Source organism: Folsomia candida, unplaced genomic scaffold, assembly GCF_002217175.1.
Source record: "Folsomia candida strain VU population unplaced genomic scaffold, ASM221717v1 Fcan01_Sc054, whole genome shotgun sequence".
NCBI classification, from domain to species: Eukaryota; Metazoa; Arthropoda; class Collembola; order Entomobryomorpha; family Isotomidae; genus Folsomia; species Folsomia candida.
In genome coordinates, this window is record NW_019091246.1 from 289,327 (window position 1) to 301,231 (window position 11,905).

Below are 11,905 nucleotides of genomic sequence, written 5' to 3' on the forward strand. Positions count from 1 at the left end.
TATGTATCTGTATGAAAATGCTCTACTTTACACGTGCACACTGAATGAATATTGGATGAAAAATGGACTGAAAATGAATAACAATGATGGGTTGAACCGACCCTGTCAATTTAAATAAGTGACTTGTTATCTAATTCTTCCCTCTACTTGCATATTCTACAAATGCCGACTTTTTCTCTCGAAATCAAATCTACAATCTAATAAATCGATCTCGTTATCGAATTCATTGTTTGACTGCCCCTTGTCTTTGTGTAACTGCATCTCCGCCAAAAAAAATGAATAGGTCACAAATTCACACAAATTCTTGCTAACTGTACATTCACATGTAACAAAATGATTGATTGTCCTGTTGGGTCTGAATAAGTTACGTATGTACCATCAGCAGAGGACGGATATATATTTACAAAAATCGTTGACATATATGTATTATAAATTGTTTAATATTTATGAAAAACACTAAAATATTACCGAAATATGTACAAAAACAAGAATTTTCAAAAAAATTGCATTTATTTTTTTAATTGGATCATCTGGATTTTTTGCAGTTGAATTTGTTTAAAAAAAATTTTCGTCTCACACCCACATCGACGAAATATTTACAACGTGCATGTGTTTTTGAAAAAAACATCTAACTATTTAAGTATTTTTCGAATAATACCGGAAATATTTACATGATTGAAAACCTCGAAATATGCAACACTATGTAAAAATATTTTGAAATTTTTGTACTCTATGCGAGTTATGGAACGCACCCACAAAGTTTGAGCGTCGGTCATCATCACGTGAAAAATAGAAGATAAGTACATATCCGTCCTCTGAGCATGATTAGGAAGACGAAAATCCAGTCTGTATGCCTAAATAGTTGTCAATACTAATTACCTGCGTATTTACTACGACTTACATACACACATGCCTTACCTGTCTTCGTAGGAGGTATGTAAGGCAAGGCCACACCTAAACTTGTCTTATACAATTTTATGTCACCTGGACATGTAACACCCAACAAATCACGGATACACAAACTCTTTCTTACCAAACGTGGCTTAATTTCCGGCTTAAATGACATGAATTGCTGAATTAATGAGCATGAAGGGGTACATACTCATAATTAGTGAAACAATCTATGCTGCATAAATACGATACTGATACATAATCAATAATTTATGCATTCTTGACTTGTCATCTGTGTAATATGTAAATCGTCATTTGGATTGAGGCGAGCGAGGAGAGACGACTTGGTGGTCAAAAATGCGAAGAAGAAGCAGGCCTGATTATTAATGGATATTAATCTCGATCATCTTGATCCACCCCTGCGAGAAATAGGTGGACGTCGACGCTAATGGGGTCTCATATCTGGATGGAATTTATATCGTCGTCCACGTCCACCTCTCAGGCAGGATCAGCAAAAATGATGTCCAGCAAAAAAAGCGTCTGACTCCACATAAACTTCGTACTTTTGGCACATGTCCCCTGCTTTGTTTTTGTTGTTGTCTTGCGTGATTCATTCATTCGAGTGATGATGCGTAGGTAAAGTAAAACTTGGATGAATTTGGCGTGGCGTGGCGTGTGGTGAGAGGTTTGCATGGAATGTAAAAGTGCTTATTATTATTATCATTTTTTCTTTGCTGTACTTCTTTCTTGCTGATCCAGTTTGGAAGATGTAAATCCTAGGCAGATGATGAAATGTTTTGAATTGCAGATGAGATGTAATTGGGGCAGGATTCTTGGAAGGGTTGAGATCGAATCGAGGTGGTGGGTACCTCTGGACTGGACATTTATATAAAAGACTTCTCCACTCGAGAGAATCAAATCAGTTCCAATTCGTCATCCAGTTTAAGCAAAGATTTAAACGGTAGAAATTTTCAGTCAAGATGAAAGTTTTGGTAAGGAAGGATTTTGAAAAAAAACAATAATTTTGGTCATAATTTTTGGCTGATTTTAAGAATCTGCTGTTTGAACGTAGATTCTTCTCGCCTTGGTCGGCGTTTCGATCGCGAAACCCGTGACGCTCTATAATTCGTGGCCGTTCGGGGGATACACGGCGTACAATGTTCCAACCAACGTGGTGTACAATTCCCCTGCCGTGACGTACAGTGCAGTTCCTGCTCCTGCCACGGTGACCTACACGACCCCTGCCTTGACCTATGCCCCCTTCGCCACCAAGACGCAGTACCATGCTCAAGATGAACTCGGTAAAATACAATTTTATCCAACTACATTCCCTCCAGGTCGAGACAACCACCACAAATCGTGTTAATGGTGGATAAGCGAGTGCAGACTTATCCCCCCACTATGCATCACTCCCAGAAGTTAATATTTTCATTTTCAGTCTCAATTTGACGCCCAAGTTGCACAATTTTGTAACTTGTAAATACTTAAGAAATGTTAAGTCGTGGGGGTGGTGACACGATTCCCAACTCGCATATCTACTTCCCAAGAGGTTGACACGAGTGGTGGTGGTTGGCTCAACTCGAGTACGATGACCACGGAAGCCGTGGGGACATAAGCATTATAGGGAGAGGTTTATATATACAGCATGGGCAGATGATGGGGGCATCGAATAACCTGTGGGGACATTGTTCCCTGTCCCCACGGCCACATATTTGTAATAACAATTGTTCTTTAATAATAACGATGGCTTCTTCTTAGGCCAAGCCTCGTTCGGTTATTCGCACCCCGGTCACGCCCGCGCTGAAGTGAGAGACGCTGCCGGAGGGGTTCGAGGGTCATACGCCTACATCGGAGCGGACGGGAAGGAAGTCAGAGTCAACTATGTGGCCGATTCCGTTAAGGGATTTCGAGTCGAGAGCAACGCACTTCCGGTAAGTGAAAATTTGATTGAATTGATTATCCATTGAGTATTGATTAATTGAGTGGATTATCTGCATTCAGGTCGGCCCAGCCGTTCCAGAAGTCCCAGTCCTCGTTGGTCCTGCTCCAGTTCAAGACACACCCGAAGTTGCGGAGGCTAAGGTAAAACAAATTCTAAAAAAGGCTGAAATTTCTATAAAATCCATTTTCATGCAACTGCAAACTGATTTGTACGCAAATTAATTCGCACTTGAGAATTGCAATAATTGTCAATTATTCTCGTCTGCTATTGTGCACGACAAATTGTGCAGTGAGTGTGGTACTTAAGCACATTGCATTAAAACGGGACATTGACGAGTTGGCAAACCTGACTATATTTGCACAAAAAGTAAATAGAAAATTACACTCGCTCTTATCCAAATTAAATCGGTTCGAAATATTCTTAAGAAATTTTCAAAGACTAATTTTTTAACGGGTGTCCAATTTATGACCGTCTTTTCATCCAATTTATTCCCGATTTGTATTAATTTTACGGCAGGCTCAACACGCCAAACTAGTGGAGGAAGCGATCGCCCGAAATGCCGAGGCTGACAAGAAGGACGCCGCCGAAGCTCCGAAAGAAGCCGAGAAAGTCGAGGAGGACGCCGCCACGGAGAAGAAGGGCGAGGAGGAGGTCAAGTCCAGAAGGAAACGTGGCGCCGTCTATTTGGCCAGCCCACAAGTTTACGCCGCCCCCGCAGTGACCTATGCCGCCGCCCCCGCCGTGACCTACGCAGCCGCTCCCGTCGTGACCCACCACGTGCCAACCTTGACATACGCTGCCGCCCCAGCCCTGACCTACTCGGCAATTGCTGCTCCTGCCGTGCGTGCCGCCACGTTGACCAAAGTCGTCAACACGCCCGGACACGCCGTCTCCTACAGAGTCGACTAAACCGGAAATGAAGATGCCTTTTTTATAGTTTTAGCCCGTTTTCTACTTTCACTTTGACCTTCTCTCTTTCATCTTGGTTCAAATTGTATCAACTTTCTCTCGACCTATATTTATCTCGTTTTTGTACTGTTCTACACTTTCTGTGACCTTTGACCTTTATTTTTTCTCTATTCTAAATCTTGTCTTGTTTCTCCTACGTTTAATTTCATTCGTCATTTTGGTGTAGCGAAGACTTTGAATTTTTCATGATTTCCATTCCACATTGAATTTGTGGTTCATGTTCTTATCTTATCGTACTATGCTTGATATTCAATAAAAATGGTTTTCCAAGTTTTGCTAATTTTTTTGAAATCATTGCCATTTATTCCACTTTCATTTTTTGGCCCATTGCATCAAAAGCCTGCAAAAGTGCAAATTCCACCACAATTAATACGCATAAATAAAATATTCGGGCATCCACGGTTTAAATTTATGCCTTTGTCTTCCAGTTACTTTATTTCAGAGCTGTCGGTAAAACAAGGAAGATGTTTTTTTGACATGGCTAAAACTTATTTGAATGTATCCACTCTAATAAAGCGTTAGTGTTAAGTCGCTGACTGAGTCCCTGTGGCTCTCAATGCAAGTTGCCCCGTAGAGGAGACAAAGAGGGAAGCGCATGCATAAATTTTCATACTGCATGAGTCTCACTTCGCCTGCACGTGACTTTCACGTACGTTCACTTGCCATCAAGCTCAAATTAAATGTTTTAATATATAAACACAGTGTGCAAGTAAATTGAGTGTGCAGTATACATACATACCATACATACATCACATCACTCATCAATAGTGGTTATCATGATAATGGATCTTAATAAACACTATTAATTAATTATTTTAGTTTGAGAAACTCCACCCACAGCGAGTGGCATATCAATTCGAATGTATTTTTGACGCTGAATCCAACGCCGTCAATAGTTTTGACCTGCGAGGCCCTCGTGACCTTGCCGTGACCGTGGGGGCTAAATATGGCTTATTCGTGATGTCGCATATCAATTCGAATGTATTTTTGACGCTGAATCCGAATCCGTCAATAGCTTGGCGTTAATTGTAGAAGTTAACGGGGTTTATGGAACTTAACGGGAGCGTGAAGCGGGGGAATTTAAATAGTTAGCTATGCAGTTACTCCCACGCGACGGGAATTTAAGTAATTAGCCATTCAACTACTCCCACAGGGGGAAATCAAATTGTACTGTGACCAGATTAATTAAAATGCAGTTGACCTGGGCAAACCCTCACTCTGATGTGTGTATTTGGTATGACAAAGTCTCCACTGGGAATTATTTAAAGTATAGTATGACGGATTTTTCGCTTTGGGCACACCCCCCACTGGAACCCTAGAACCCGGCCTTGGCCGGGCTAAACGCTAGTGTATTACATAAAGTGGAAGCCTTTCCACAACAAAACATGCATTGATAGTTATGATAATTATAATTGATAAGCACATTATGTTAAACGCTTTTATTAAAATAGCCTTAATATGTCACTCATAGATATCTTCCCAACTTGCATGTTGACTGGTATCATTTACTAGCCTAGTAGCCTGAACACAAAGTTACACATTGTAAATTACAATTTGTAATCGCTACTACGATGGTTTTAAATAGTTTTCAAATATAATGACAAAGAAAGAAATTGCATGATTTCATTTATCGCATAGTTTTGCACAAAATCAAATAGAATGAATATTGGATGGAATATTTTACATGCATTAAATCGTCCACATAGATTTTCCATGAAAAGCGTCTCAACCTAAGAAAATCCCTACGAAAATCCCAATTTGCATACTTATTTAGTTGATATGATTTTGACTTAATAAAAAAAGGTAGCAATTTTAATGACTGTCAATTGTCACACTCTTATAGTTTCAAGTCGGAAAATTTGAGCGAAATTAAAAAATTACATTCTTTGGTATTTTGTGCATACCAGTTTAGTTTTATAATAAACTGCGCAATATGGACGCCAAAATAAAATAAATACATCATCAGTATTATTTTAACATGGGATTTCCTTTTCCAGCAACTTTTCCATGAATAAAAATTATTTGATTGTAAAGCCTATCTAAAATTATGAAATTAAATTCAATGGATTTATAGAATTTTGCAAAACTATCAAATCTTTTGACCTGACTAAATCTTTGTGAATGTATGTATTACAAAAACATGATAACTGGTAAGTACGTTATATTAATTACTTCGACCCACCCGAATAAGTTTCAGAATCTCAAATTCCCCAAAATTAAAAATTAAAAACTTTATCAAAAAGTGCATTTGCAAATCTATACACAGAAAATGTAAAACAACTCTAACTGCTAACGTCCAGATTAAATTAGTTCCAAATATTTTTAACAATTTTAAAGTCAAATTACAAATTTATTTACTCATCTCAACTTTTATACAAATATTCTTCCATCCAATAATTGCTTTCCAATTTATTTATGGCTTGTACTAATTCTTCATAAAAAACAGGAAACTTGACATATTTACATTTCTCAATTTTAGTCATCATCCATTAGTAAAATTTTATCCTTTCTCAGAATTATAAAAAATTTTGGTTTCTTTTATTTCTCGAATTTTCTCAATCGGCAAGATCTAACGACCGGTTATTTATATGCTCGTCTCATCGGTTTGTAATATTCATTTTCATAAAAAGCAGGAAACTTTGCTCATTTATAGAAATTTCTGCAAAATTTTATATTTCTGAAAGGAATAGATTTCCTTCTCGAATCGTCGTTATACATATATCAATGTCTATATATGAGCAATGTCTATATGGATTTATTTATAGACCCAGACCCACGCCAACCACCACCACCACCACCGCTGGCTGACGAATTAGAAAATTGCTTAACGGTCACTTTCTGGCAAGCGAGCACGCAGTTCTTCCTCCGCAATCACGCAAAAGAAGGTTCTCGAAGCGTGGTCTGCTGCCTTCTTGCTGCCTGCTCGCTCGCCTCTCCTTCACTCTCTTCCCATCCTCCCTCTCGTGCGGATCGTCAGCCACATTTCTCCCGACTTCAAAGTTTCCGAAAAGTTGACCAATAGTTTCTAAACTTATATTTCCAATCCACCAAGTCTCCACCCCACACAGAATTCTACTGAACAAGGTGAGGGATGGTATTTCTTCACTTTTTGATGAAAAAAAGAGAAGAAAAGGTGAGTTAATTTCTAAAGGTCAGACCAAGGTGAGTTTTTTTCAAACGTTATTTTTGAGACTGATTGTGGAACAGAGAGATTTATGGGTTTGGTTCTTAGTTCTTAGATTCAATTCTAGTTTTAACTCTTATTATCTACTAGAGGAGGAAGGGATTGGTTGATTTTTGAAAGAAATCTCATTTTTTTGTAGACTGGTTGGTTGATTGGAAGAGAGAGAGGGATTTAATTGTTTTTTTTGTGGGTGTGGTTTTCAGATGGCTGACAGAGTGAAAGAACTCACGAAGCAGATGGACGACGTGAGGATGTCGTCGCCAGTGAAAAAGCGGCCACACCTCCCGCTCACTGAAGCCCGACCACTCCGCGTCAAAGGCGAGCCTCGACTCGACGTTAAAAAGATTTCAATCGTGGTGAATCACTATCCCGTAAGTTTGAATTAGTTGCTACTTTAATTAATCTAATTGGCTTATTAATTAATTTACTTGTAATATTGAGATATTTTCCTTTTCCCTTGTATTCCAGGTCACCTTCGAACGAAACTTTCCACAAACGCTGTATCATTACGACGCAGTAATTGAGAACGTTGAAATCATATCATCCGACCCGACAGCCGCTGCCGCCGCGAAGAAGCGGAAAGATGCTCAGGTGTTGAAGGCGGCGAAAGAAGGGCGCGAGATGGCTGGGCTCCCCGACCGGATGCTGCCCATCATTTGGAAAGAATTCGAGACGCAGTGCCAGGCCACCCTTAGGGCCACGACTCCCTTCGATGGGAAGAAGAACGTCTACACAGCCAGACGTCTGGAACTTCCGAACGGGGACGCCTTCACGGCCACCTTCGACATGGACGATCCTGACGACCCTGACAAAAGGAGGCGTTTTCGAGTCACGATTAAACGTAAGTAAAAAAAGCATGTCTAGCAAATTAAAACTTGAACACCCAACGTTTTTGAAATTCTAATTCATTCATCGATTTGTGTGCTAATGTAAAAGTAATTTCCTCCCTTCATTAATTCCTTAGTGGTCGCGACAGTTGCCACCAACTCTGTGATCGAGTTTCTTGGATCAGGGCTGGAGAGGGGCAAGCAGGTTGTCCAGCCTCAGGATGTGATCCAGGGCCTCGACGTAGCTCTCCGACATCCTCCGTCCATGCACTTCATCAGCTGCAACCGCAGCTTCTTCAATCCTTTCCCACAGAACAGACATCCGCTGGATTCAATGTTGGAGTTGCTGCACGGCCACTACCAGTCGTTGTGCCTCGGATCCGAAAATACTGCTACTCTCAATATTGATTGTAAGAACGATCCACTTAATTAATTTCGACTGCTTGATATGGAACTCTTGTTTATTTTGCAGTGGCGACCAAGGCGTTCTATAAACAAACGCCACTTGCAGACTTTGCTCGCAGTGTTTTAAAGTTGCACAAGGATGACTCGCTCGACCTTGTTTGTTGGGACGACCGAACGATTGATGTGGTCTCGGAAGCTTTGAGAGGTAAGGGTGCATTACACTCCCTAATAATTGCAGAACGTAGTCTTACAGTGGATTATTTTTGTGTGCAAGGCAAACTCATCAAATATGGAACAGGACGTTGCAATCAGAAAGGTGTCTACGAGAAGTACCACCAATTCACGGCAAATGGGCTGATCTTGCGGTCCGCGGAAAATTACGAGTTCAACATGACAGACGAAAAGGGTATCACAAGGTCAATCAACATTGTCCAATACATGCAAAAATTCAAGAACACGACCATTCGCTTCCCCAAATGGCCCGTGGTGCATATTGGGAATAAGAACATGACGAACTACGTGCCACTGGAGCTGTGCATGATCATCACGCAGCCGTATCGCGGAAAAATGGAACCCAAGCTCACGAGCGCTATGATCAAAGGCGCTGCCATCGAGCCAGTGGCTCGTTTCAAGGCAATCGATCAAGCGGTAAGAAATCCTCGATTTTTTAGTTAAAATTTGAGCTCGTATAAAATTGATAGTTAAAAAGTTAAGATATTTATTATTTTGCCCTGTATTTGCAGAGAAAAGGGAGCAAGTTCGAAACGTCTGCAGTCATGTCAGAATTTGGGATGAGCATTGGGCAGACTCCTATCGTGATCAGGGATGCGTCCGTTATTCCACCGCCTACGGTGAAAACATTGGCTTCCAATGGTGCTGTAAGTAATTTACAATTTCTTTAGCTAATTTTTTTTTGTCGAGTTAAATAAGATGAAAGGGTTTAATTATTTTGTGCAGGAAGTGAATGCCAGAATGACCTTCAAAGAGGGCAAGTGGAATTTTAAGGACTCGGGAAGTGAACCGTCCAAAAAATTTCTCAAGGCTGCCACTCTTCCGAAGTGGATGATCTTCGATTGCGACGGCGTTTTGAACGACGAAATCATCGCTGAGTAAGTTTCGATCATATTTTCATTTTTATCTAATATATAAATTTACAACTCTTTGTAAATTTTCTTCCTTTTGATTTCTTATCCTTCTTGTTTATTTTTCAGAAATTTCATCAAGAAACTAATTGAATTAGGGGAGAGTCTTGGAATGAAGGGGTTCCGAATCCCGGGAAAACCGAAACCGACAATTAAATGTTACACTGAAGCAACTGTAAGAAAATGATCATTTTGATTCTTGAACTTATTCAAACTAGTTAATTTGCCTCATTTTTATTTATTAGTTTCATCCGGGGAAGATAGTGGGAACCGACAACAAATTAAAACGGATCAACAGAGCGTTCGATATTATTAAGAAGATGCATTACGAATTGGTCATCGTGGTGTTGCCCTCGGACGGGAAGGATTATGCCTTCATCAAGGCGGAGGCGGAAGTAGTGGTAAGTTGGTAGATTTTATTTATATTCATAGTTTGAAGAGCAATTGATTTGTCTCAATTTTGGTTCAAAATTCATTTGTGTTTTGTTTTTTTCTCTAAAGTTCGGCATACTAACGGCTTGCATCAAATCAAGCAATGTGCGGGACATGAATAATCAAAAGATTGGAAATTACCTGCTCAAACTGAATTCCAAGCTGTCCGGGACGAACTTTTCGATACAGCAACTAAATGAACTCTACTTCAAGGAAAGGACTATGATCCTCGGAGCCGACGTGACGCATCCAAGTCCAAACTCAATGGTGAAATTTGGAAATTTTAATTATATTTACAATTTTCTTCATTACTAATTTTGTTGTATGGTATCCTTCAGGCTCCGAGCATTGCCGCGGTGACGGCCTCTTTCAATATGAGTTGCATGGGTTATTCTATGCACATTCAACCACAGAAGAGCCGGCAAGAACTGATCAAAAATATGGGAGATATCCTTGAAAAACAATTGACAAAGTTCTTCGAAACGAACCGAGCTTACCCGACGCGCATCTTGATGTTCCGCGATGGAGTCTCCGAAGGGTACTTTGATGAGGTGAGAACTTTAAAATAATTTAGAGTTAATTAGTGGTTAACTGGCGACTAATTTTTTTGAATAGGTCAAAGCCGAAGAATATGCGCAAATGAGGGATGTTTGTGAATTCACTTCTGAGAAATTCGGAATCCCAAAGATCAAAATTACGTTCGTGATTGTAAGTTCATCATAGTTATTTAATTATTACTACTTATTATTCAAATTATTGCTGTTGCTAAATTAATTATTTAACAGGTCAAGAAGCGTCACCACACCCGCTTCCAACCCACCAATGCGACAGATGGAGTTGGGAAGGTGAGAAATTTTGAATTGATTTATCACCAGAATTAAAATCACTAGATGAAATGTTTTTGTCGCAGTTTTACAACATTCCGCCTGGAACCGTGGTGGACACCAAGATCGTCCATCCGTCTGAAAGAGAATTCTTCCTCAACAGCCACGTTGGGATTCAGGTGAGTATCGTCATAACCAAAGAAATAGTGCATCTTTATAATTGATGTAACGAATTGGTTAATATTTTGCGACAGGGAACGTCAAAGCCAACCCGATATCATGTGATCCACGATGACACCAACTTCACGATGGGCGATCTGCAGAAGATCACCTATTATCTCTGCTATGCGTTCGTTCGGTGCACTCAGCCCGTCTCCTACCCCGCGGTTGGTTTTTTGTTAATATATTAATTATTCATGTCGACTTGTTTATAATCAATTACTTTGTAGGCGACTTACTACGCTCATTTGGCGGCTTACCGAGCTCGACATCTTCTCGAGAGAGAGGGGTGAGTAAAAGCTTCGAATGCTTCATAGTCGAAGTTTGTTCTGCATGTTTTTATTTAGTTGCAAATTTGAACGAAATTTTTGTATTTATTTGCAGTGAGAACGCTGACTTGGTCGATCTCGCAGAGAAGTTGACAATTCATCCTGACTTGGCCAAACGCTATCCGATGTTCTTCGTATAAAGTATGGATCTTAAACTACATGATAATTGGATTGATAAAGTCGATTTTCTATTATTCTTCTATTGTTGTTAATCTTTTTTATTTACTTATTTTGTTAAAGTCTTATTGACTGTTTTGGATATATTTGATTTAAGAAGATTCTTTTACTGTTGTTTATATTGCTTTCATGGCAGTGTAAATTTTAACTCATTTTGAAGTTTAGAATAATTTAGTGTTGTTACAAACATGTTTTACTGTTTAAAAATATGCAATTAAATATGGGCATTTTTTGGAAAATTTCTCAGGTATGTAACTGATTTCTTTATTTTTCTCGAAACACCATAAATTATAAAAACATATCAATTCATTTTGTGGAATCCAAATTGCCCACAATTCTTACTTGCATTAGCCTCAATTCAAGTCTGGTATAAAGTTGGGAATATTTTTTATTTCTGGATTATTTGCAGCAATTTGGATCACGTTTTGTTTCTTGTTCGTAGTAAAAATTCACATTTCTTCCCCTTTTCATACTGAGAGGCTCGGCGCTTGTTAATCTCGAGCAGTAATAAAAATTAACACAAAATTATAATATGCGATAAAGATTTAAAGAGCGAATCGTATT

At 39.4% G+C, this 11,905-nt stretch overlaps 2 protein-coding genes across 2 annotated transcripts; both read left to right on the plus strand.

The window, feature by feature from the left end:
• The first annotated feature begins 1,737 nt into the window (after positions 1-1,737).
• On the plus strand, positions 1,738-4,083 carry LOC110862317 (cuticle protein). Its single transcript, XM_022111499.2, has 5 exons — positions 1,738-1,883; positions 1,964-2,192; positions 2,650-2,822; positions 2,893-2,973; positions 3,350-4,083. Exons 1-5 carry the CDS (start codon positions 1,872-1,874, stop codon positions 3,740-3,742), a joined length of 888 nt encoding a protein of 295 aa, XP_021967191.1. The 5' UTR covers positions 1,738-1,871; the 3' UTR covers positions 3,743-4,083.
• A 2,585-nt stretch (positions 4,084-6,668) lies between these two features.
• On the plus strand, positions 6,669-11,575 carry LOC110862310 (protein argonaute-2). Its single transcript, XM_022111489.2, has 18 exons — positions 6,669-6,886; positions 7,190-7,357; positions 7,455-7,827; positions 7,951-8,223; positions 8,286-8,423; positions 8,493-8,866; positions 8,962-9,096; positions 9,176-9,327; positions 9,430-9,535; positions 9,606-9,761; positions 9,862-10,059; positions 10,131-10,343; positions 10,408-10,500; positions 10,578-10,637; positions 10,703-10,795; positions 10,871-11,002; positions 11,066-11,124; positions 11,220-11,575. Exons 2-18 carry the CDS (start codon positions 7,190-7,192, stop codon positions 11,302-11,304), a joined length of 2,808 nt encoding a protein of 935 aa, XP_021967181.1. The 5' UTR covers positions 6,669-6,886; the 3' UTR covers positions 11,305-11,575.
• The last annotated feature ends 330 nt before the right edge of the window (positions 11,576-11,905 follow it).